Genomic DNA, 27,049 nt, shown 5'->3' on the forward strand with positions numbered 1-27,049 from the left:
CCCTCCCTTTTTCTAGTGGCAATCAAAATATGTCGACCCCATTGCCTTTGTGTCCCATCCTTTCTTTTTTATTTCATCATCACTTCATGTTCATTTTATCATCCATCTCACGTTCATCGTCTGAATATAGCTGAAATATTGCTGCTCGGATGTTAAACCCCAAACAGTCAATCTTCTCCAACAATTTTCTTTACCCTTTAAGCTAAAACACAAACAGCATCTTGTTGGGTATAAACAAGTCAGCTTGTTAAAAGTGTTATTTTAAGAAATACAGGGCATTGAAATGTGGTAAAGATGACAATTTTCTAAATGGTAGCATTTGGCCAAAATTCAAGTTCAAATTTTTTTTCAAGATCATTATTAGAACCTATATATGCGTTATGTTTAATGGAATTGAATTCACTTATCTGGAAAACATTGGTTTAGAAAAGGGCAGTTATAGACTTTATACCTAACTTTGATCTTCTTTTGCATATCTCAACCATGATAAAATACCATTTTTCAAGGAATTTCCCGTAACACAAAATGGCGGCCATATCTCCGTCATATTTAATTTTTCGAAATAAAATATTTTGCAATTATAAGTTTCTCATGGTGTTCTACCAGATGCACTAAAGTTTATATTTGATTGCCAATATCACTTTCGAACGGTTTTGCATAGTTTTCTCATGGACAGCCACCTACATGTAACATACAAGTAGTACGAACAATGCATCAGAAACAAGAATGGCGTAAAAAAATCTGTCGGAAATTACGTACGTAATTTCGGAAATAATTGTTCGAACTTTTAGAACTTTAAATACAAGTCAGGGAATGTGTCTAAGAAAGCATGGCATATTTACATTAGTGAAGACATTACTAATAAAATCGTTTTTGGACATAAATAGAACAACCCAATAAAACTGGTTATAAGTCAATGAGAAAGGTAGCTTTGTCATTTTGTCCATTTCAGGAAAAGTTACCCTAGAAAAACATTTATTTTAATTATGTACTCAAACAACATCTTTGATATTTTACAACACAGGACACAAACTCGAAAGACATTATTATTTACCAAGTGGTGTGTGATGGCATACCGGAAGCAGACATTCTATGTAAACTTACAAACCTAATATCGACACGGATCAGTATGACAGAAGGTCCTGTTACTGTTGTCAGTAGGTAGGCGATGTTATCTTATTAAAAAGGGCATTGTTGTTAAACGAAATTTACTCATTGTTTCTATTTTGCAAGACATTACGCACAATATAAGAAAAAAAAAAATGATTTAATGCGTTTTATATTGTTTGCTCCTCTAGAGAAAACAATGTTTTAGATAACTCTGCTTATCTTTTGTTTTAGAATGATCACTGTGTTCGAAGTATAAAGTATATGTGATCGTGTTGAATAACATATCATAATCATAGAAAAGAACGTCAGATAATAAGCTCTAAATCTAAAACTGCATTTTACATTGTCAGTGACGGAGCCAGTGTATGTGGTCTGTTTTGTACCTTTACCAATGCGGTGTCTAGTATGACGATTGATGAGAACGCTGACATCTTCCAGTTAGCAAGAATACTTCAACTCAAAAGACCAGAGTTCTTCAAAAACTTTGTAAGTTTAAATTAAGACCATGATTTTTTTGTTTGCGAAATAAATACATGCAAAAGCGATCATTGCTTTGCTCAATGCCCTTTAAAGCATTTAAATATAAAACAAATTAACAGTGTGGATGACGATAACGTTATACAATTTTAAACATGAATTTCAATTGGAGCCTTATCTTTTAAAATTAAAGTTGAGTTACCGGATAAATTTTTGTAGATTAAGGGTATGTAATATAACGTTTCCCTTTGAAACGGGGAGGTGGAGGAATATCCCAAGGGAAGAAAGAATATGTAGAATTTGTGGAACTGGTCTTGGGGACGAATATCATTATTTTCGTTTGAGTGTAATAATAATGTAGTTTTAGAGTTAAGAAGAAAGTTTATACTATCATATTATACGAGATATCCAAGTAGAGAAAAAAATGTATGGCATGATAAAATTTTGCAATATAAAGGTATTAATAAATGTGTCGATATTCATGCAAAAACTGCAAAAGATGTTTAATTATATATGCTATTTGTATAAATATTGTCTTGATAACTTTATGTGTGATATTTTGTGTTTATATGTATGTACTTTATATTTATATATACATTTATATACTCCTGTTACGCAGTACTATGCGGCTGAGTTTTTTTTCTAATAAACAGTTAACAATGTTCGTTGTAAGTCAAGTATGTCTTATAATTGTTAAAATTATCAATCCTACAAAGCAAAATTATTGACATCCGCAAGTAAAGAAACGCCTCAGCTAAAGACCCATGAATAGCTATGAGCTGACATTTAACATCCTTGTTGGATTTTTGTCTTTTTGGCGTGTTCACCATATAAATTGTCATTATACTGATCTAAAAATTTCAAGATTTTTGTTTACACTCCAAAAGCATATGCTGCACAAGAGGCAGGCAATTGCACATACAAAGCGTTGGCAAACAGGGTAAGATGAACGAGACATAATGCATACATGTAATTACATATAAAACAAGCAAATTAAACGGCAAATGTGTACTTAAATAGTCACGTGTTCATCTGGAATCAATTACCCATGGCAAAACGATGAAGGATTGTAGTTTATATCTGGTAGATATACTTTATCAAAAATAGTTCTAAAGCAATTTAGCTATCTTTTGAAGAAAACATGTCTGATTATTCCAACTTCTGACATTACAAAGAGTCAATACACCCTTAGGTTTGTTTTCACAAGGGTTTTGAAAATAGTAATTTGGATTGTACATAAGTATGAATCGCCTGTTTCTGGATTCTGACATACAAATATATAATGAAATTCGTCAACAATAGCTTACATTCACAGAGATGACATATACATTCATCGCAGAGTTCCAGCGACCTGTCTCAATAGGAAATCATAGTTTCGATGTGCGTAATTTACAAATGAATAATTTTCTATTCCTTTTGAGTTTTACCGGATATTGTTCAAAACCAAAATTTCCTTCGAATGATAGATAGAATTGACATCTAGAAGTTTGCTCGATAATCACTGTTATTGTGTAGGATAGAGGATCAAATTAATGATACATGTCACAACAAATCGATATTATACAAACGTCTAAGAATGTGACATTATAATAACAGCCCAAGATTAATCCTACCAGGAGAAATGATCCGGCCAGCAAAAGCTATATTTTATATAGCCTAGCTGGCCCAGTGGTCTAGGGCGCTGGACTTAACGCAGGCGGTGTTGCCATAGATGTCACAGCGGTACGAATTCGAGTCCCGCGGAGGGAACTACCAAACATTTGCACCGGGATTTGACAGTTCTAACATCGCATAGCATAGTCGCTTAGTTGCGGTGAACATAGCAAACATTTTTAGGCGTGTTCTCTGTGTTCTTTTGTAATGAAGCAATTGCAAATTGTTGATTTAAGTGAGGTGAAAATAACCTTTCATGGAAGTGTCATTTGTTAAAATTTTCATTACAGGAAGAATATAGGAAGGTCTAAGCAATAAACCACTACTTGGAATCAACGAATGTTTATGCAAATTTTTAAGATTATGTTGAACAGTTTTGACATATACTTTTTTCGTAGAATATAATTTTTTAAGGAAACGTATAACAAAAAGAATATAGATATTTATCTTGACATTTACTCTTAATTTAATTTCAGCATATCCATTAACTGTTTTTTATGTTCATTTCTATAAAGTTAATTCCATCTAAAAAGAGGATGGGAATTACTGTGGATGTTTATGCACAGATGATAAATCAAATTTTATTTATAATTACTTGCGCTGCTTACTTGCCCTTTTGGTTAATAATGCATCCAAGATGTTTTAAGACACTGTATCTAACATCTACTAAGCTATATGATTAAGAAATCTTGAAATTGAGTTTGTTTTTGGTTGTTAATTAAAATAACTTTCAAACGTGATTAGAAAAGGTTTTCCACTAGATATACCCAATTTAGACCCACTTAAGATACAGATAATTTATAGTTCAAATAATAAAAAAAATATAAATAGCATTGTTTTCACTTGTATGATTCACGGTAACATATTTATATTTCGAACGTATGTTTTTATCATGTGCGTGTCTACGATTTCATAATTGGAAATATGATACGATTCAATTAAAAAAAAACTCTCAATAATTCATAAATCAGATGGTCATGGGTGCCAACATTGATGATAATAATTTGTTTCGTATCAATATTTTATATGGACGTCTTGTCTTTACTTGCATTTTGACCGAGAAAAGCCCAGTGACCAATTTTTTTAAAGTTTATTCTTTCATATACCATAGTTGTCAGACATTTTGAAAATGTGAAAATACCGTAGTCATACACCAACAAGTTACTTGGATTAGAATTAGACGTTTTTTTCCTGACCAATCGACATTAACAGCCCTTCTGAACTAACAACATAAGTTATACAAAATCACCTGACTTGCCAAACAAGATCTTACCAATCAAATGCTTTGTTACATATCACATTAAATTATCACCAACTTAACCGAAACAATATTGAGTAGGAAGTCAAATTATCCTTCCAACTTAAAACAAAATCAAAAATTCAACTTATTTTGATTTGAGTACATTTGTTCATTTACTAGTTATTATACGCAATTGTTAATAATATTGTTATTGTATTTATAAAACTTCTATCGTTGTTCAGGAATTTTGATTAGATCATAGTATATTTATTGGAATGTTGTGATATGCTTACTTTTTTAAAATAAATGTACATGTTTCATTACGAATTCTTTTTCAGCTTACCTGACAATAAGGGCTACATATATGTGAGCAAGTGCCACCACTAACTTTATGTTGTCGTTGTTGTCTGTCGTCGTCGCCCGTCGTCTTCGTTGTTATTTTTTGAAAATTCTTATCCTCTGGCAGCACTGGACTAATTTCAACTTAGCTCAGTATAAGTGTGTCTTAGGGTATTCTACCTAGAACTAATGTCGGCATTTACAATCATGGCCAGTGTCAATAATAATAGAACACAGGGATAAAATCAAAACCGTAAGGTTAAGCCAAAATCTCACTTGGGTCAAAGTGATTAAAAAGAATAGATCTTCCTGTGGTCAAATTAAACCCATGTTAGAGTTAATGCCTTTTTGTACGTCTGTACGTGTTTGTGTGGGTATGGGTGTGTTTTTTAAATTTTATTTCTTTAACAAATTTTCTGTGTAACAACTAGGCAGAATTCAGTGACAGTTGATACTTTTCCTTAGGTATGAGAGATGGGATTTTTCATCCATTAAAGTACAAGACCGCTTTGACAAAAACAATGAAATATCACGTAGCTTATCAAGCCAGGTGAGCGAGTCCGGCTTTTCAGAACCTCTAATCATCTTGTTGTAGTTGATCTGCTTTTTATTGCAAGGTGTAAGGGTATAAAGGTATAAAGTTTGCCCACAAATATCAACTTTGTTGTAGTAACATGAAATTTGTTCATAACGTAGTAAAATATAGAGACAAATAACAATTTGTGACATTAGTTCATTGTACTGACGTCGTAATGGTGCAAAATTTAACATTTTACGTCATTTAGCAAAAACTGCTGAGAATTGTGAATTTTGTTGTTTTTTCGAACATATTTACTTCCAGAAAACTATGTCCACACCTAAGAAACAACTTAATATTTTCACATATATTAAACCATGTAATGATTAATGTATTTACTAAATATGAAGTTGTTTCTTGGGTGTGGACACCTTTTTCTTGCCAAAAATATGACCAAAAAGTGACAGAAAAGTTCGAAATTTGACCGAATATCTGAAAGTCGGAACGAGAGCAAAGACTTTTATTCTAACGAAACACGAAACAGATGTTGGAAAGGATTTGCTGTTACAATGCATTAATTAAGAAATAAGTTTTGGATACTATGTCATGTTTGCATGATGATGACACTTATTGTATTTAATGATTTTAATTATGTATTTATTGCGTATGATATAGGTTTTGAATTAAAATCTTAAGGTACGCTTTGCAATAAAAAGCTACTCCAAATATGTGTTGTTATTGCTCAAAGGGTAATCTATTTACGTTCGCGGTTGTATGAACTACATTATCAATATTATTTATGCCAACCTCCTTCAACCTATGCAAGGGCATGCATAGAACCAGCAATAATCAAATTGCCAAATATATACTACAACAGTAAAAACTTATATTTCGAAACATGCAAACAATAAGAAAAATAACATCAATATTTAGAAATCTTAAACCACTAGTTTCAAAAACAAACAGCAATCAAAACACAAAATTAGTTTGGCATAGAAAGGGGTGAAAATTCCATGTGCATAGAAAACAGTTTGTTGTTAATTCATTTCTGGAAATCGAACAAAGTGTTGAAACAATGCGTTTTTGGTTTGGAAATTTGCCCTGTCATTCTACTAAATTATACGCTGGTTGAAAAATATTCTGATATCAAAAACTACTTACAAGCTCACAATATATCTAATATCGTCAGCTATGTCTTCTATAGAAGTCAAGAAAAAACGTCTACCTTCTCATACACTGAACAGTCTCTACAATACTTTTATTTATCTGCATTGAAATTAAAATGGTGCATTACACTATCAATAACACAATGCTTTTGTTGTATCATAATTAAAGAATAAGAAACTTTAGTATTTCCATTGGTAAAACTTCCTATTGCATTCTATGGTATATATGGGTATAGAAAGAGGGGGTGCAGTAGATGTGGAAATATTTTGTTTATTAATATGTACATGAACAATTATTTAAAATTTCATTATTAAAAAAAAAGTAAAACTTTTTAAACGAATTGAAAGTATGAAATTCAATGGATAATGTATAGAATTCTATGGGGAAAGGGGTTTTTCTATGGGATTTAAAAAAAATACTCTATTTGGGAATGGGGTTGGATCAACTGTGCCGAAACATAACCATGAAAATAATTATAATTTGACTTGGTATTGTACCTTGGTTCTGATAAATGCCATTCGAGATCCTTGACTAAAATCCTCTGTGTGCAAAGAATTGTTCCATGTAAGCTTCCAGCCACATGTTGAACACGAATAAATTGATGCAATTAAATGTTCATGTTCAGATTCCTCTTCAGATCTTTGTTCTTTTCGGTCTGACGTGACTTCAGTCACATTATGTTAGTTGTTTTCTTATCGGTTATTTGATGAATCAAGACCACCACTTTCATAAATTGAAACTATTTTTCCGTCATATCTTTCGTTTTCATCCCTGACTTTTTTTCATCCCCGGATTGCATTTTTTGTATTTCTATTAAAATTTTGGTTCCATTACTTAATACTACTTTAGATATTATAACCCAGAGGCCATGAAACCAGCAAAGTAAGACATGATACTAAGGACACAGAGGGAATACCTTTGACTGACTTTCAAGACAAGCTTTTGAATTACTGTAAAAAATGTAGACATCTTAAGAAAAGTCTTTTTATCCTTCCGCCATTTATTCATGGACACCACTGAAACCATTGGCGGAACACCTATAGATTCGTTTTAAAAAATGCATCACATCACTATTGCCTCGGCTTGCAACCTCTTATCTAAATCTAAATTTCTGAAACAAGAGATCATTGGACTCATACCAGCCCATGGCCACGGATATCAAATGGCTCAAATACTTGTCAGAATCAAAAGGCATACGTATTAAACATGCACGAAACGGAGGTAAATAAGACATTGGACCATATAATGTGAATGAATATGCAGATGGAACGGTTTACGAATTAAAGATATACTAAATTCCGTATATGAACGATATGCACATGAACGATTCACATCAACGTTCAATTGAAATACAAAGGAACATAGAAGACCAGGAATACAAATATGTTTGCAGATGGGAATGTGACTTTTAACAGGAAATAAAAGAGGATCCCGTAGTAAACCAATACCTACAATCCAAAGAATGTATATGCCCCCCTCGAACCATGAGATGCATTTGCCTGGGGCGAGTTGAAGCCTGTATATTATATCATGAAGCAAAAGAAGAGGATCACATCGACTACTATGACTTCACCTATTTATACACATTCATCAACAAGACTGGCAAAGTATCGATAGGCCACCCGGAAATAATAACGGGAAATTTCTAAAGTAATCTATAACTTTGAAGGACAAATCAAAAGTAATATTTTGCCACCTAGAGGACTTTGCATACCAGTGCTTCCTGTCAAAACATTTTCTTTGTTTGCTTTTTTTTATTCTTTTTTGGCCCTTAAAATCTCTAACTTTTTATTAAAGAGGACTTTTTGACGAGCTTTAAATGACTCTATCATCATAGGAGCACTTACCTTAGCGTCATCAAGAACTTTGTTCTTATCTTTTTCAGAATGATTTTTCAACCATTGAGATTTCTTATTGTTTGACCACATAATTATGGACTCATATGCAGTGGTGGAAGCAGATAGCTTTAATCTAACAAACATGTCCAATTGAGCAAAGACTCTTTCAGAGCAAGTGTTAGTTGCTGGGAGATGCATCACCTGACAGTTCTTGTAGCTTTGTAGTTGAAAAAGAGTAGGGGTTAGCTCTAAAATACTCTTTGAGAATTCTATAATCCTCCAAAACGGACCAGTTATATACTTCGTCAACGATACCTAGAGCTCGTAGGGCACTTTTAAATGCCTTTTTTTTCACATCGAAAGGAATACTTTTTAACAAATCAATTGGGTCTGCCCAACTGTCTAAAAAATCCCATATTTCACGCAAATGATAGTAAGTAGCACCAGCTGCATAAAACAGATGATTAAACCTGTGACCTCGTAATGTGATCAGTGGATTTTTAATGGCCCTCTCTTCAAGATGTACTAGGAAATGCTGCCCAACCCCAGATTTATAACACCCATAAAGAGTAATAGTTCTTTTAAGTGTGGAAGCACCGCTCTCTTTCCACTCAAATGCAAATGGATTTTTACCGTTACATACATTGCTCTCAAAAATATTGAGGCACTTATCAACTTCACTAGCCATGGGAACAAATATGTGCATTTTGCAGAAAAAAGATGAAATATTTGACATTTTTGACCTAGTCACATCATTAAGTTCATCCCACTGATCTACTATATCAGGCAATAAATTTGCCTTACGCTCACTGAGTTGCTGGTTAAACACAGGATTTTCAGACCCTGATTAGACATGGTGGCAACAATACTACAAACTAATCTAGAAACAACATTTATCCCCTGCAATACTTAACAGTCTAAACAATATATTGCATTTTCTCTCATAATGTTCAATTTGCAAATCTTGATTATCAAAAACAGTAAAGTTTTGTTCTTTTAATTGTCTTTTTAATTGTCTATTCTCTTTCAACACTTCCCTAGAACATTCCTCTATTTCCTTTACTCTCTTTTTTTTCTGTTTCATGTAGATATTCATAAGATGCAATGTGAGGTCATTTTTGTCGAGAAATTCTTGAAATGTAGCTTTATTGTTCTTTTTCAGTACTCTCATTCTTTCTAACACTCTGTTTACTTTAGTTCTTAATGCCAATTCATCATTCACATTCCATTCCACGCACGGAAACCTTTCCTTTCCATTCAACGCACCACTCTGAAAGGTGTTACTTTAAAACAGCTCGAAAATGTCTTTGTTTTGCAGCTGTACTTTAGTTGAAGTGTCTGTAAAAATTAATTATCATAATTAATCATAAAACACCACCATCAAACTGCATGCACTTTGCATATTATTACAACAACAATAAATTGTAGTGCTATTGTACACCAACTACAGAATATTTGTACCATATACTAAATAAGAATCAATAAAAAAATGTATTCTTCTAATGACTCTGTATTATGTTCATCCATCATTAAATAGTCTGTAATGTCTGTTAAGGGGAGTCAAAGTATAAAATTCAAAAGCAAAAATGTTTGTTAGTATAAGTAAACAAGGTCAAGTCACACGATAATGACGGTTAACGAGTCGGATACTTGGCATTTTCAAATTAATTTCCGCGCTATTAAATTCCTCTAAAGACAGATCAAAGGACATGAATAGATTAAAAAATATGTCGAAGTTTTCAAATATTGCTGATAAATTAGGATATAAAGTATGCTTACCATGGCAAATTTGCTTTCTTCAAGAAAGTCGTCATTTCCTCTAGTCTTCACCTTTCTAACCATGAATTAACATGCATCATTGGAATCGGTAGGATGTAAGCTGTCTGATGGTTGGTCAATATTGTTAGTTCCTTCCTTTATTTAGCACGGAACAGCTAATAAAAACATAGATGACGCAAAAATTTACCTAAATATAGATACCACGTTTTCAAAGTGTGTTCACGTTGGCGAAAACGGTAACTCCAGTCCTCCGTCCATAACTTCGTTATTTCGATGTCGATTCACATAATTGTCGTACAAAATGAAAGCAGAATGGTTATATTTAACTATGTTTATTCATAATTATCACAGATGTGATACTTAACTACTCATAGCGTGATTTAAAGTCGTTCAGTTTTGGTGTAAAAAACATCATCGGATTACCGATAAAATTCACGTTACCTGAACCCCCTAACAAATCAAATAAAACATTTTCCAAATGACATATTAACCATAGTTTTTATTATTATGAATTTGAAAGAGTAATCAAAGGAACCAAGGTTATAGCGGTAATCAAACGAATGTAATCCAGGGACAAAGACCAGACATGGAAAACAGACATACACAGAAAAGAACCTAAAGTAACTAAAATCATACATACACAGTAACAAAAGGAAATGAGTAACTCGGACTCCAGTAAAAACTGGGAGCATGAACCAGGTGCACCAGTAGGGTAAGCGTCCTCTGCTTTTCTAGAAACACCCGCCGAGTTGCTCATAAAAAGTCAAGTCCGGGGTAGACAAACAAGGAAAGGAAAACTATGATCCGTTGAATAAATCAGTTTTCATGGTGCAGATGGATACACCATAACGATCCACGAGTTCATGATGACGGCCATAAACTTCTGTAGTGATGACTTCAATCTTGTAGCAACATAACCCTGTTCCAGAAGCCTATTTGTTAGTGTTCTAGCGCGATACAAAAAGTCTGCGTAGTTTCGACATAAAATGAAGTTTTGTCGATGAAGTCTCTGGGGTCGGGGTATACATGTATATGGATAAAACATTGACATAAATACATGTAGTAGATATCCAAATATTAAGGCATCCCTTTCTTGTTTTCGTCAACTTTCCAGTAAACAAAATGTTAATGATTTTTTTTTCAAGTTAACATGTCAATTTAAGACTTGCATAATGTAACATAACAGCTTGTAAAATATGCCCTTATTCGCTAATCGGATTGACAAATGTTTATTCAAAACACAGTTGAATTATGATGCCAATTAACATAGGTACCTTACATTGTCTTATTGAATGGTTAGTGAACGTTTTACTCATGAAGAATTTCTAATATTTTTTTTATATTTGAACTATGCTGTCTACGATCTATATCGTACATTGGCTAAAATACTGATATCTAGAGATAATGTAATCAGTATTAATTAAAACAAAATAATCATCCTCTTTACTGTTAGAACTTTTGTATGTTTTATCCGTTAATTTGTGCAATGAAATACATAACAGAACTGCAGCATAGCATACTTTAAACCAAAAACATATTGAGATCACAGTTGCAGTTGATACTGTTTTTCCGACTAATCCTCAATCATTCTTGCTAGAGTCAGGGGGAAATTTCAACTTAAAACTCAACTTACTTTGTTCTACTGTTAAAAAGATATTACCAAATTTATATCATTAAATTCGGTTTTAAATAAGATAAACAGTCTTATGTTTGCGAACATTTCTTATGGATTGAATAATTACCATTTGTCTAATATAACCATAATATTATTACCGAAGCACTTGACCGTATTTGCTAACAATACTTTATTTTACATTTAATCAAATGACAAATCTCTTAATATTGATGTAAGTACATTAAAGGGACCCTAGTCAAACAGTTCCATTGATTTTGAAAAATGTTATCTGTACCTTTTTTTACGCAAGGGCCCCATGCAGGTCCGGGTGTTAAAAGAATAGGCCTACAGCAGCGCTAAGCTTGTCGTAAAGGCGACTAAATAGTGCCCAGAAAACCTAGCCAGCGGCTAGGCGCTCTGCCCACAAAGCAACTTGGATGTGTGCCCCAGGTGGTGGAATGGGGTACCTCTGGCGTGTTACATGCTGGGGTTGTCAGGCTATAATTCGGAAAACCTGTCCGCAAACCATAGTAGGCAACCGTGTTTGGAAAGATGTCACGTTCCTTGCACGTTGAAGAACCCTGCTGTGGTATTCCATAGGAGTAGGAACTTTTGCTCTCCGCCACAGGATGCTAAATTGCCCGACCTTACCCATCCCTCCCTTTTCCTAGTGGCAATCAAAAATTGTCGACCTTATTATCCTCGTGTCTCATCCATTGTTTTCATTTCATCATTATTTCATGTTCATTTTATCATTCATTTCATGTTCATCGTCTGAATATAGCTGAAATATTGCTGCTCGGACTTTAAACCCCAACAATCAATCAATCATTGACGCAAGGACCGGTAGCCTTGGCATTTGCGTAATTACCATTAAAGGATGAAATAAATTACAAAACAAGCTTCATTTTAGCCAAATGCAGTCTAATTTGAATGGTAAATATAACACACAAGGAAAACAAAGGAAACTTTATTAGAAAGAAGTTAATAAAAAGAACACAATCTATGATAAATACGCATACAACAAAGAGAGCCAAAAAAAAAATAAACAACAAACAAACAAACAAAACCAAAAAAACAAACAAACAAAAAACAAAACATAGTAATACGTACATACGTGTAGATATAAAAAGTGAACGGGATATCCAGGCTCCACTTATAACTACGAAAACCAAAGACCATGTACACTGGTAGTATTAGAATCCTCGTCTTCTCTATGAACACTTACGTTGCTTAACATTACATTAGACAAGAAGGGAAAGATATAACACAGTGAGCAAATATGTTATCATAGTGCATATTGATAAGCAATGATACACGAGTATCATCAATACAGTTTTGGAATTTGATCTTGTAGCAACATAAGCCTGTTCGAGAAGATTTATTGTAGCAAACTCTAGCAATCAAAATTTATAGTTCAATATTTTCTGTCTTTATTTCTCCATTTTCTGCATGAATACGGCCGTCCGTAAATTAAATATGAAATGTGTTTAGTCATTCACGAAGCTATGTATACAGTACTTGGTTCGTTTCTATCCTGTATCGTACATAGTGTATAGTACAACGTATAACATAAGTCGTGTATCGTAAATGGTACATTGGGAATGTTAAAAATAACAATCGTATCTGATGGGTCACTATATAATTTCGTGTCTTTATTCCTTGAACATGCCTTTCTACCATTAACAAACTTATCTTTTACCAAAATAGAATAAAATTGTATTTTAGCTACTCCTAAACTGAGAGGAAACGTTCCAGTTACACCCAAAGTCTTAGGCTCATGTCTCATGTCATGTTATTTCCGGGTGGCCTAGCGATACTTTGCTAGTCTTGTTGATGAATGTGTTTAAGTAGGTGAAGTCATAGTAGTCGATGTGATCCTCATCTTCTGCTTCATGATATAATATACAGGCTTCCACTCGCCCCAGGCAAATGCATCTCATGGGTCGAGGGGGCATATACATTCCTTGGATTGTTGGTGTTGGTTTACTACGGGATCCTCTTTTATTTTCTGTTTAAAGTCACATTCCCATCTGCAAACATATTTGTATTCCTGGTTTTCTATGTTCTTTTGTATTTCAATTGAACGTTGATGTGAATCGTTCATGTGCATATCGTTCATATACGGAATTTAGTATATCTTTAATTCGTAAACCGTTCCATCTGCATATTCATCCACATTATATGGTCCAATTTCTTATTCTCCTCCTTTTTGTGCATGTTTAATACGTATGCCTTTTAATTCTGACAAGTATTTGAGCCATTTGAGCCATTTGATATCCATGGCCATGGGCTGGTATGAGTTCAATGGTCTTTTGTTTCAGAATTTAGATCCAGATAAGAGGTTGCAAGCCGAGGCAATAGTGATGTGATGCATTTTTTAAAACGAATCTATAGGTGTTCCGCCAATGGTTTCAGTGGTGTCCATGAATAAATGGCGGAAGGATAAAAAGCCTTTTCGTAAGATGTCTACATTTTTACAGTAATTCAAAAGCTTGTCTTGAAAGTCAGTCAAAGGTATCCCCTCTGTGTCCTTAGTATTATGTCTCACTTTGCTGGTTTCATGGCCTCTGGGTTATGATATCGTATGTCTGGTAAGTGTTGTAGCTTCACATTTTGATGTTTCATCCTTTTGTACAGACCAGTAAAGTATCCATTATGGAGCTCCGAGAATCCAAACGTCTTAGGAAGGTTAAACAGAGCAGTTGGTAGAAAGTTCAGTGAATCGAGCATCCGTATGTAAAATTTTGGCACTTCTATTGACATGTTCTTTCCACAAATGTGGTAGTTTATAACATTCGATTCATCTAGCTTGAAACTGAGCATAACTGTTTGCATGGCCATACTTTGATTATCAATTTTTGTGAAGATCTCTATAGCCATTTCTATTGTAATCCTTAAAAAATACCTGTGTTCCCTCATTACAACGAGATGTTTACATTTAAAACTACATGTATTATGTGTGATATAAGAAACAAAACATTTTGTCAAAAATTAGGTTAATTAAATAAAACTAAAACATTGCATATAGTAAAAAAATAAGATCAATTATTAAGGAAACAGTTTTGTTTCTTTGGAGCATTTGTGTCTTACCTCATTCTACACACTGTAATGTTTGTTATGGACTAAAGTCATCTCTGCAGCTTCAAGTCCCCCGATAATTGCAACCGCTGGTCTCGTCTGCATATCAAAATACACTTAAAAAATCATTTTTTTAAAAATCATGAACATTTGCTCTTAAAAGCATTTTGTAATAAAACTAACTTGATAAATTTAATACTTATCCGTTCTTTATTCTGAATGTTTCGGTTCTGTGCTTGTATTTTCCAACACTTTATGTATTTGCTCGATACGATATGTATAACTCCTAGTATTTTTCTTACATTAAAACCTAATAAACTCTAACCTGAATTATGTTGCACAGAACAGTTGCCATGTTCAAATCCCTCACCGTTGCAGTTCTAAATAATTGTGGAGGTGACTTAGTACAGTATGGAACTCTGGTCTTTTTCCAACTATCAATGGTTATTGTACAGGACATCCAAACTGGTCAATCCGTTCATGTACCGTCAACTGTAAAAATGACAATACATGACAAATGAACAATAATGCACGACAGTTAAAACACAATTAGTATCTTTAAAATATATCAAATTGAGGTTTTATTTGTGTTGTCAAATCAGTCTGTTTTACTAACCGGTTACTCGAATAGCGTTCCGACCAAATAGCCGGCTAATCGGTATTATATCCACTTTCAATATGGAATGTTGGAAGGAAAATCCGTGTACTTTGTTAAATTCTTTACAATAAACGGAACCTTTAAACCCCTTGAGTGAGTTTGTTAAAAGCTTGGGTTAGGTCAATTTTCCAGGAACCAGATATGGTTTGTGTTGATAACACACGTATTGGTTGGTCTTCGTTATTCCAACAGGGTTCAGCAGTAATGAGGTCCCTATAATCTTGTTCTTCTATGCTTCCAATCATTGTGTATTGCTCCAACGCTTTCTATCTTTTGTAAATGGCAAATCGCCATGTCCCATATTTTCAGTTTGAGCAGTTTTGTGCTTCGGTCCATTTCTTAAATTCTTATTTGGATAATTATCAATTTATGAAATGAAAGCATGTCCATGGTATTCAAACCCTCAACGACGTGCACTATATAATACGTATGCGTATTATGAAACATGCAACTGCTAAAACTGTAAAAAAAATATTTGGACAAATTAATCTTCATTTGTTTTTTGCAGCCTCCTCGAATAATCATGAGTCAACAGGACATTTTTAAAAAGGTGAAAGTTTTGTTTAAAAACAAATGCAGTTGAACTGTTTTAATCAAAAGGGTAATACTCGATGGTTAGGCAATGGACTAGCATAGCCATCCACCTCCCCTCCCTTTGTAAACCTATACAGATTTATAAACAATGTATTTGAAACGCATGTCTGCTTGTTTGCCAATACACAAGTACAGCGTGTTTGGTTAATAGTTATTATTATACAAAGCATCGGATACGAGGCTAACGATAGACAAACTCACAAAATAGTTGTTTTTTCAATTTCGATAAGAACAAATATACAGCCGATCGGCAAATAATTTTCGCAGCACAAACTTTGACTTTCTCTGAGCTGTTTGTTTGGATATTTTGTTAGACTCTTTGATCAGCACAGTCGTGAAACCTTTCCAAAGCAGCTTACGATGGTGATTGGTCAAAAATTATTTTGATCATATTGTCACCTTATTCTTGTATATTGATTAAATAGTTCCTTTTATTCAGTGCTAAGGAATCAAATATAACATTTAATTTGTTTTCGTGAAGATTAATAAGTCTGTTATCTGTTGACTTTAGATATTCATTTAATATTCCAGGTTTTCTCCTGGAAAGACCTTGTTATTCTTGAGATTTCACTGCGCGTACATTATTCCATTACATTACATGTACTTTGGTATTTAATTTTGCATTTATTGCATCATTGCCTGATGAATGTGGATCTTTTACTTTATCGTTAATTTCTGAATGTTCATTTTTACTCAAATATCTAAAGTAGGATTAATTAAGGGAACCAAAGTTTTAACAGAAATCAAAAGAGTGCAATCCGGGGATGAAAAAAAGTCAGGGATGAAAACGAAAGATATGACGGAAAAATAGTTTCAATTTATGAAAGTGGTGTTCTTGATTCATCAAATAACCGATAAAAAACAACAAACATAACGTGAACAAAGAACAAAGATCTAAAGAGGAATCTGAACATGAACAATTAATTGCGTCAATTTATTTCTGTCCAACATATGGTTGGAAGCTTACATGGAACAATTCATTGCACACAGAGGTTTTTAGTCAAGGATCTCGAATGGCATTTATCAGAACCAAGGTACAATACCAAGTCAAATTATTTTCATGGTTATGTTTCGGCACAGAGACCAGTGTATCCGCCTGCACAAACTCAGTAAACGATAAACTGCGTGGCAATTGACATGTGCTACAATCCTTAAACCAATCAGGTTGTTCCTGTTCCTGTCAGAGCTAATATAATAATAACGGAATAAGAAGCAAATAATATTGTGTGCAGACATGATTTAACCGTTTTATCAATAAATTTCAGCTTATTAGTGACGAGTAAATTTCTGGTAAAATACAGAGCTCTGGATCCCATAACCTTTAAAGTATACTGCAATCGTGTGTGTAGCAATGACGGTATCTTTACCATGAATTAAGCTCTTGAATGGTATAAACTAATATACCATCTCCACCATTCAAAGTTAATCCAACCCTGTTCCACAATAGAGTATTTGTTTTTAATTCCCATAGAAAAACACCTTTACCCATATAATTCTATACATTATCCATTGAATTTCATACTTTCAATTTGTCCAAAAAGTTTTACTTTTTTTTTAATAATTAAATTCAATAATTGTTCATATACATATTAATAAACAAAATATTTCCAAATCCACTGCACCCCTTTCTATATACCATAGAATGCAATAGGAAGTTGTACCAATGGAAATACAAAAGTTTCTTATTCTTTAATTATGATACAACAAAAGCATTGGGTTATTGATAGTTTAATGCACCATTTTAAGTTCAATTCAGATAAATAAAAGTATTGTAGAGACTGTTCAGTGTATGAGAAGGTACACGTTTTTTCTTGACTTCTATAGAAGACATAGCTGACGATATTAGATATATGGTGAGCTTGTAAGTAGTTTTTGATATCAGAATATTTTTCAACCAGCGAATAATTTAGTAGAATGACAGGGCAAATTTCCAAACCAAAAACGCATTGTTTCAACACTTTGTTCGATTTCCAGAAATGAATTAACAACAAACTGTTTTCTATGCACATGGAATTTTCACCCCTTTCTATGCCAAACTAATTTTGTGTTTTGATTACTGTTTGGTTTTGAAACTAGTGGTTTAAGATTCTAAATATTGATGTTACTTTTCTTATTGTTTGCATGTTTCGAAATATAAGTTTTTACTATTGTAGTATAAATTTGGCAATTTGATTATTGTTGGTTCAACCCTGGTATAGGTTGAAGGAGGTTGGCATAAATAATATTGATAATGTAGTTCATACAACCGCGAACGTAAATAGATTACCCTTTGAGCAATAACAACATATGTTTGGAGTAGCTTATTGCAAAGCGCAGCTTAAGATTTTAATACAAAATCTATATCATACGCAATAAATACATAATTAAAATCATAAAATACAATAAGTGTCATCATAATGCAAACATGACATAATATCCTAAAACACATTTCTTAATTGATTGATGCAGTAACGTCGAGGTACAAGAAGTGTAGAGACAGAAAATCATTTCCAACATCTGTTTCGTGTTTCGTTAGTATAAAAGTCTTTGCTCTCGTTCCGACTTAGTTTTTGACAAACATAGCATTACATATTAAAACAAATCATAACATAAACTAATGCTTATTGCTGATAGGAGTAGGGGGTGATAAAGGGTCTTATTTGCCTAAAATACAAATGAAAATTAATCAGAAAGTGTCGAATGATTTAATTGTGAATTTGGAGACTTGAATTCATCACAAATGAGAAAAATAAAAACTGATGATAATTCTAGCATTGATACGATAAAACATTGCTTGTAGTTTCCCAATATTCAGATATTCGGTCAAACTTTCTGTCACTTTTAGGTAATATTTTTGGCAAGAAAAAGGTGTCCACACCCAAGAAACAACTTCATATTTAGTAAATACATTCATCATTACATGGTTTAATATATGTAAAAATATAAAGTTGTTTCTTAGGTGTGGACATAGTTTTCTGGATGTAAATATGTTCGAGAAAACAACAAAATTCACAATTCTCAGCAGGTTTTGCTAAATGACGTAAAATGTTAAATTTTGCACCATTACGACGTCAGTACAATAAACTAATGTCACAAATTGTTATTTGTCTCCGTATTTTACTACGTTATGAACAAATTTCATGTTACTACAACAAAGTTGATATTTGTGGGCAAAATTTATACCTTGATATCCTTACATCTTCCAATAAAAAGCAAATCAAATATAACAAGATAATTAGAGGTTCTAAAAAGCCGGACTCGTTTACCTGGCTTGATCAGCTACATGATATTTCATTGTTTTTGTTAAAGCGGTCTTGTACTTTAATGGATGAAAAATCCCATCTCTCATACCTAAGGAAAAGTATCAACTTTCATTGAATTCTGCCTAGTTGTTACACAGAAAATTTGTTAAAGAAATAAAATTTAAAAAACACACCCATACCCACACAAACACGTACAAATGTACAAAAACGTATTAACTCTAACAAGGGTTTAATTTGACCACAGGAAGATCTATTCTTTTTAATCACTTTGACCCAAGTGAGATTTTGGCTTAACCTTACGGTTTTGATCTTATCCCTGTGTTCTATTATTAGTGACAGTGGCCATGATTGTAAATGCTGACATTAGTTCTAGGTACAATACCCTAAGACACACTTATACTGAGCTAAGTTGAAATTAGTTCAGTGCTGCCAGAGGATAAGAATTTTCAAAAAATGATAACAACGAAGACGAAGGGCGATGACGACAGACAACAACGACAACATAAAGTTAGTGGTGGCACTTGCTCACATATATGTAGCTAAAAAATAATTCGTAATGAAGCATGTACATTCATTTTAAAAAAGTAAGCATATCACAACATTCCAATAAATATACTATGATCTGATCAAAATTCCTGAACAACGATAGAAGTTTTATAAATACAATAACAATATTATTTACAATTGCGTATAAATACACAGTAAATGAACAAATGTACTCAAATCAAAATAAGTTGAATTTTTTATTTTGTTTTAAGTTGGAAGGATAATTTGACTTCCTACTCAATATTGTTTCGGTTAAGTTGGTGATAATTTGATGTGATGAGTAACAAAGCACTTGATTGGTAAGATCTTGTTCGGCAAGTCAGGTGATTTTGTTTAACTTATGTTGTTAGTTCAGAAGGGCTGTTAATGTCGATTGGTCAGGAAAAAAAACGTCTAATTCTAATCCAAGTTATTTGTTGGTGTATGACTACGGTATTTTCACATTTTCAAAATGTCCGACAACTATGGTATATGAAAGAATAAACTTTAAAAAAAAATTGGTCACTGCGCTTTTCTCGGTCAAAATGCAAGTAAAGACAAGACGTCCATATAAAATATTGATACGAAACAAATTATTATCATCAATGTTGGCACCCATGACCATCTGATTTATGAATTATTGAGAGTTTTTTTTTTTAATGAATCGTATCATATTTCCAATTATGAAATCGTAGACACGCACATGATAAAAATATACGTTCGAAATATAAATATGTTACCGTGAATCATACAAGTGAAAACAATGCTATTTATATTTTTTTATTATTTGGACTATAAATTCTCTGTATCTTAAATGTGTCTAAATTGGATATATCTAGTGGAAAACCTTTTCTAATCACGTTTGAAAGTTATTTTTAATTAACAACCAAAATCAAACTCAATTTCAAGAATTCTTAATCATATAGCTTAGTAGATGTTAGATACAGTGTCTTAAAACATAAACATCTTGGTTGCATTATTAACCAAAAGGGCAAGTAAGCAGCGCAAGTAATTATAAATAAAATTTGATTGATCATCTGTGCATAAACATCCACACTAATCCCCATCCTCTTTTTAGATGGCATTAACTGTATAGAAATGAACATAAAAAACAGTTAATGGATATGCTGAAATTAAATTAAGAGTAAATGTCAAGATAAATATCTATATTCTTTTTGTTATACGTTTCCTAAAAAAATGCGAATAAAGTATATGTCAAAACTGTTCAACGTAATCTTAAAAATTTGCATAAACATTCGTTGATTCCAAGTAGTAGTTTATTGCTTCATAGACCTTCCTGTATTCTTCCTGTAATGAAAATGTAAACAAATGACACTTCCATGAAAGGTTATTTTCACCTCACTTAAATCAACAATTTGCAATTGCTTCATTAACAAAAGAAAACAGAGAACACGCCTAAAAATGTTTGCTATGTTCACCGCAACTTAGCGACTATGGTATGCGATGTTAGAACTGCCAAATTTCCGGTACAAATGTTTGGTAGTTCCCTCCGCGGGACTCGAATTCGTACTGCTGTCACATCTATGGCAACACCGCCTGCGTTAAGTCCAGCGCCCTAGACCACTCGGCCAGCTAGGTTATATAAAATATAGCTATTGCTGGTCGGATTATTCCTCCTGGTAGGATTAATCTAGGGCTGTTATTATAATGTCACATTCTTAGACGTTTGTATAATATCGATTTGTTGTGACATGTATCATTAATTTGATCCTCTATCCTACACAATAACAGTGATTATCGAGCAAACTTCTAGAGGTCAATTCTATCTGTCATTCGAAGAAAATTTTGGTTTTGAACAATATCCGGTAAAACTCAAAAGGAATAGAAAATTATTCATTTGTAAATTACGCACATCGAAACTATGATTTCCTATTGAGACAGGTCGCTGGAACTCTGCGATGAACGTATATGTCATCTCTGTGAATCTAAAGCTATTGTTGACGAATTTCATTATATATTTGTATGTCAGAATCCAGAAATCAGGCGATTCATACTTATGTACATTCCAAATTACTATTTTCAAAACCCTTGTGAAAACAAACCTAAGGGTGTATTGACTCTTTGTAATGTCAGAAGTTGGAATAATCAGACATTTTTTCTTCAAAAGATAGCTAAATTGCTTTAGAACTGTTTTTTATAAAGTATATCTACCAGATATAAACTACAATCCTTCATCGTTTTGCCATGGGTAATTGATTCCAGATGAACACGTGACTATTTAAGTACACATTTGCTGTTTAATTTGCTCGTTTTATATGTAATTACATGTATGCATTATGTCTCGTTCATCTTACCCTGTTTGCCAACGCTTTGTATGTGCAATTGCCTGCCTCTTGTGCAGCATGTGCTTTTGGAGTGTAAACAAAAATCTTGAAATTGTTAGATCAGTATAATGACAATTTATATGGTGAACACGACAAAAAGACAAAAATCCAACAAGGATGTTAAATGTCAGCTTATAGCTATTCATGAGTCTTTAGCTGAGGCGTTTCTTTACTTGCGGATGTCAATAATTTTGCTTTGTAGGATAGATAATTTTAACAATTATACGACATACTTGACTTACAAAGAACATTGTATAACGTTATCGTCATCTACAGTGTTAATTTGCTTTATATTTGAATGCTTTAAAGGGCATTGAGCAAAGCAATGATCGCTTTTGCATGTATTTATTTCGAAAACAAAAAAATCATGGTCTTAATTTAAACTTACAAAGTTTTTGAAGAACTCTGGTCTTTTGAGTTGAAGTATTCTTGCTAACTGGAAGATGTCAGCGTTCTCATCAATCGTCATACTAGACACCGCATTGGTAAAGGTACAAAACAGACCACATATACTGGCTCCGTCACTGAAATGCAGTTTTAGATTTAGAGCTTATTATCTGACGTTCTTTTCTATGATTATGATATGTTATTCAACACGATCACATATACTTTATACTTCGAACACAGTGATCATTCTAAAGTGAAAGATAAGCATCTAAAACATTTTTTCTCTAGAGGAGCAAACAATATAAAACAATATAAAACGCATTAAATCATATTTTCTTTTCTTAGATTTTGCGTAATATCTTGCAAAATAGAAACAATGAGTAAATTTCGTTTAACAACAATAGCTTTTTTTAATAAGATAACATCGCCTACCTACTGACAACAGTAACAGGACCTTCTGTCATACTGATCCGTGTCGATATTAGGTTTGTAAGTTTACATAGAATGTCTGCTTCCGGTATGCCATCACACACCACTTGGTAAATAATAATGTCTTTCGATTTTGTGTCCTGTGTTGTAAAATATCAAAGATGTTGTACATTATTAAAATAGATGTTTTTCTAGGGTAATTTTTCCTGAAATGGACCAACATGACAAAGCTACCTTTCTCATTGACTTGTAACCAGTTTTATTGGGTGGTTCTATTTATGTCCAAAAACGATTTTATTAGTAATGTCTTCACTAATGTAAATATACCATGCTTTCTTAGACACATTCCCTGACTTGTATTTAACGTTCTAAAAGTTCGAACAATTATTTCCGAAATTACGTACGTAATTTCCGACAGATTGTTTTACGCCATTCTTGTTTCTGATGCATTGTTCGTACTACTTGTATGTTACATGTGGGAGGCTCTCCATGAGAAAACTATGCAAAACCGTTCCAAAGTGATATTGGCAATCACATATAAACTTTAGCGCATCTGGTAGAACATCGTGAGAAACTTGTAACTGCAAAATATTTTTTTTCGAAAAATTAAATATGGCGGAGAGATGGCCGCCATTTTGTGTTACGGAAAATTCCTTGAAAAATGGTATTTTGTCATGGTTGAGATATGCAAAAGAAGATCAAAGTTAGGTATTAAGCCTAGAACTGCCCTTTTCTAAACCAATGTTTTCCAGATAAGTGAATTCAATTCCATTAAACATAACGCATATATAGGTTCTAATAATGACCTTGAAAAAATATTTGACCTTGAATTTTGGTCAAATGCCACCATTTAGAAAATTGTCATCTTTACCACATTTAAATGCCCTGTATTTCTTAAAATAACACTTTTAACAAGCTGACTTGTTTATACCCAACAAGATGCTGTTTGTGTTTTAGCTTAAAGGGTAAAGACAATTGTTGGAGAAGATTGACTGTTGGGGTTTAACGTCCGAGCAGCAATATTTCAGCCCTATTCAGACGATCAACGTGAGATGGATGATAAAATGAACATGAAGTGATGATGAAATAAAAGAAGAAAGGATGGGACACAAAGACAATAGGGTCGACATATTTTGATTGCCACTAGAAAAAGGGAGGGATGGGTAAGGTCGGGCAATTTAGTGTCCTATGGCGGAGCGCAATGGTTCCTACTCCTATCGAATACCACAGCAAGGTTCTTTAACGTGCGAGGAACGTGGCATCTTTCCCAACACGGTGCACCACTATGGTTTGCGGTCAGGTTTTCCATATTATAGCCTGACAATCCCGGCATGTAACATGCCAGGGGTACCCCATTCCACCACCTGGGGCACACATCACTGTTGCTCTGTGGGCATAGCGCCTAGCCCCAGCTTTGTTTCTGAGCACTATTTAGTCGCCTTTTAAGACAAGCTTAGCGCTCCTGCAGGCCTATTCGTTTGACACCCGGACCTGCACAGGGCGTATCAAAATATGGTGTAAGCCCTACAATCCTCAATATGTCTGTGCGTCCATCTGCCTCTTGTAAAACATGTCAACGCTTTTTTTCTTTAACTTTTTTTTCCTTTCAAGATAGACTTTTTATATTTGCTATGTGAGTAGAAAGGCAGCAAAAATGTATCCTAAATACCAGATAGTAATTTTACATGTACATATTAAAGTTAAAATCTTGAATAAATGTCTACTTGATGCTTAACCGGGTCAGAGGTGTGTGGTTACGATGAATTTCCTCCATCATCTTATACAATAGTTGTATTGCATCAATCATGACCCACGGCAGGGTCTGTATCAGTCTCTTGCTAATAACACAACAATGAATTACTTGGGTAAATGTATTTAAGTTTCTTTACCTGAAACAGAAAGAACAAGGGCTTTATATATTTTGATAAAATAGATATACACTACATGCACATTTTGAACTAGTATCAATCAATTTAAAAGAAGGAGTAATATAAAACCCATGTTTAAAACAAACACAATCAAATATTTAGTTGTTTGATTGAAATACATGCACATGTAAATATATTTATATATCAAATATAACAAGCATGTGCATTGTATATTGTAGAGACTGTATTCGTATACATGTATATCAGAATTTATTGCCATACATGTAGGCTGATTCGTGTAGACCACATGCGGCTCGTCGTCCCTCTTATAAAATTCTAAGAAAAAAAATGTTATATTCTGTATGTTACGACACTAAAAATATTTAGAACATATCTGTTACCTAGCATTATAGTGAATATACATTTGTACATGTACTGGTTATTTTTATCCACTTTTCTTGAGGAAAAATTTGGATAAGGGTTTTTCTTTTTTTGCAAACCTCTGGATCTGCTCAAATTAAGCATAATAATATATATACAATAAATAAAATACTCCATTGCTGCTAAACCTGACTATAGAGGTCAAACCCTAAACAGATGGGGCAACTTAAGTTTTGTTCGTAGCAACCACATACATTTTGTATACATGTACATGTATCCATGTGTGTGGAGGTCCTAACGGTTTGAAACTTAATGATGTTACCCCCTAATTTATAGTTAAATAAAGAGTTTTGCAGAACATAGCATAATGCAACTACAACATGTTAAACTCTCTTCACTTTGGGCAAGTGTAGACACAATGTTAGTTTTTTTCAACATAGCTACTTACAGCTCAACTGGTTTTGGCACAATATTGCACAACATTTGAAATTCAATTTAGGTTGAAAGAAGCTAAATTAAAGGTTGATATAAAACAATTTTCCTTAAATCCCTATAACCCAAAACCATAAGAGATATCTGAAAATGGATTGAGAAATTTAGGCATGGATTTTTATGAGGAATCTACATGTAATAAATAAGTTACAAAATCTGACAAAAAAACAAACAAAAAAGAATTAAAAAAAATAAAAGATTTCTGTGATGTGGCCCCACTTTGAACCCCAATTACCAGTACATGTTAAACTCTTGGTAAAATCTGTTAATGCGCCTTTTAACAGATTTGAATAGGAATGATTTTCAAAATTGAATGAAAAATAAGCGTTCTTCACCTTATATATTTTACCACTTTTTCATTTTATTTATTTTATTATTTTTAAACCTATTCACATATTGAGCATGTTAAGTATGCTTGTTTCAACCATTGTTTATGTGTCATGTCAATTTATTGTAAATGTGTTGGTACAATAAAATATTTGTATTTGTACGACAAAACTAAAAGTACCTTACCTAATAATCAGTAATATGCCTTTAATAATTCCATTTTCCTTCGATTAGTTCATCTTTTATACACAAAGAGTGTGTCATTGTCCCTGCTTATATGTTTAATGATGAATGTGCAAATATACTTGTTTGTATGACATGTAAAATAATGCAATGATTTGCGGGTCCTCTTCTATCATTACAAACTGTCTTCGATGTTCCTTCATAAACTCATCGTAATCCAGTGAAGCCAAAAACAGTGAAAGTATGATATCCATGTCTACATGCATGAAAGGACCTACATGTGATATACTGTTACTGAATATCGAAAATATATAAACAAGACTATCTCCTTGACTGAAAGGCATAAAATGATCGGTCCTTTGTAAACTTAGGAACGAACTATATCCCGACGATTTGCGATACATTCATTTTCTGTAATTCGGAATATAAGAACACATTTCAATTCATGTCAGTAGGTACATATGATTAAGTCTTTTGAGCTAAAGAAATTAGGCGTTTTTAAGGGAGACTACAAGTACAGGGGAAGGGAACGTCTTCCTGTGCACTGGACTACATCGTACCAAGACTAACTCGTCCCATACATGTCGGTTCTGAGAAAATTGTATTCAGTCAGTTTTATACGTCCTGCTGTGTTTAAATGATTCGAAATCAATTATTTCTGTACTTCTGATATAAAATTTAAATGGGAATATTTATATAACTTACATTATGGCTGAATAAATCGCTTGAGATTTTCACCAAAAATACGTCTATTTTACATGTTGAAAAAAAACTATGAAATGCCCAGCATGAAACTTTATAG

At 33.1% G+C, this 27,049-nt stretch overlaps 2 protein-coding genes and 1 long non-coding RNA gene across 9 annotated transcripts in view; 1 reads left to right on the forward strand and 2 right to left on the reverse strand.

The window, feature by feature from the left end:
* The first annotated feature begins 1,028 nt into the window (after positions 1 to 1,028).
* Positions 1,029 to 5,849, forward strand: LOC148609422 (receptor-type tyrosine-protein phosphatase zeta-like). The gene is made up of 3 exons (XM_088542510.1): positions 1,029 to 1,161; positions 1,461 to 1,596; positions 3,531 to 5,849. The coding sequence occupies exons 1-3, from the start codon at positions 1,130 to 1,132 to the stop codon at positions 3,549 to 3,551; spliced, it is 189 nt and encodes a 62-aa protein (XP_088398636.1). The 5' UTR covers positions 1,029 to 1,129; the 3' UTR covers positions 3,552 to 5,849.
* Positions 5,850 to 9,220: 3,371 nt separating this feature from the next.
* Positions 9,221 to 10,234, reverse strand: LOC148609423 (uncharacterized). Its single transcript, XR_015914780.1, has 2 exons — positions 10,121 to 10,234; positions 9,221 to 9,679 (listed from the first exon to the last, which is right to left on the reverse strand). It is a non-coding gene; the product is annotated as an uncharacterized LOC148609423 (long non-coding RNA).
* Positions 10,235 to 18,357: 8,123 nt separating this feature from the next.
* Positions 18,358 to 27,049, reverse strand: part of LOC148609424 (receptor-type tyrosine-protein phosphatase gamma-like) — a 44,443-nt gene continuing 35,751 nt past the window's right edge. For 4 of the 7 annotated variants that reach the window (XM_088542497.1, XM_088542496.1, XM_088542498.1 and 1 more), the window contains 3 exons: positions 23,000 to 23,136; positions 22,569 to 22,704; positions 18,358 to 21,143 (listed from right to left, as the gene is read on the reverse strand). In XM_088542497.1, coding sequence (XP_088398623.1) covers positions 21,072 to 21,143; positions 22,569 to 22,704; positions 23,000 to 23,136 — 345 coding nt within the window. In that variant the 3' untranslated portion in view covers positions 18,358 to 21,071. Of the gene's footprint in view, positions 21,144 to 22,568; positions 22,705 to 22,999; positions 23,137 to 24,720; positions 24,886 to 26,250; positions 26,659 to 27,049 lie in introns of those variants that run through there. The other 3 variants (XR_015914776.1, XR_015914778.1, XR_015914777.1) reach the window with 3 other exon arrangements.

The sequence above is a fragment of the Perna viridis genome, chromosome 8, assembly GCF_037379345.1.
Source record: "Perna viridis isolate PV_CMFRI_1.1 ecotype Kerala chromosome 8, ASM3737934v1, whole genome shotgun sequence".
NCBI classification, from domain to species: domain Eukaryota; kingdom Metazoa; phylum Mollusca; class Bivalvia; order Mytilida; family Mytilidae; genus Perna; species Perna viridis.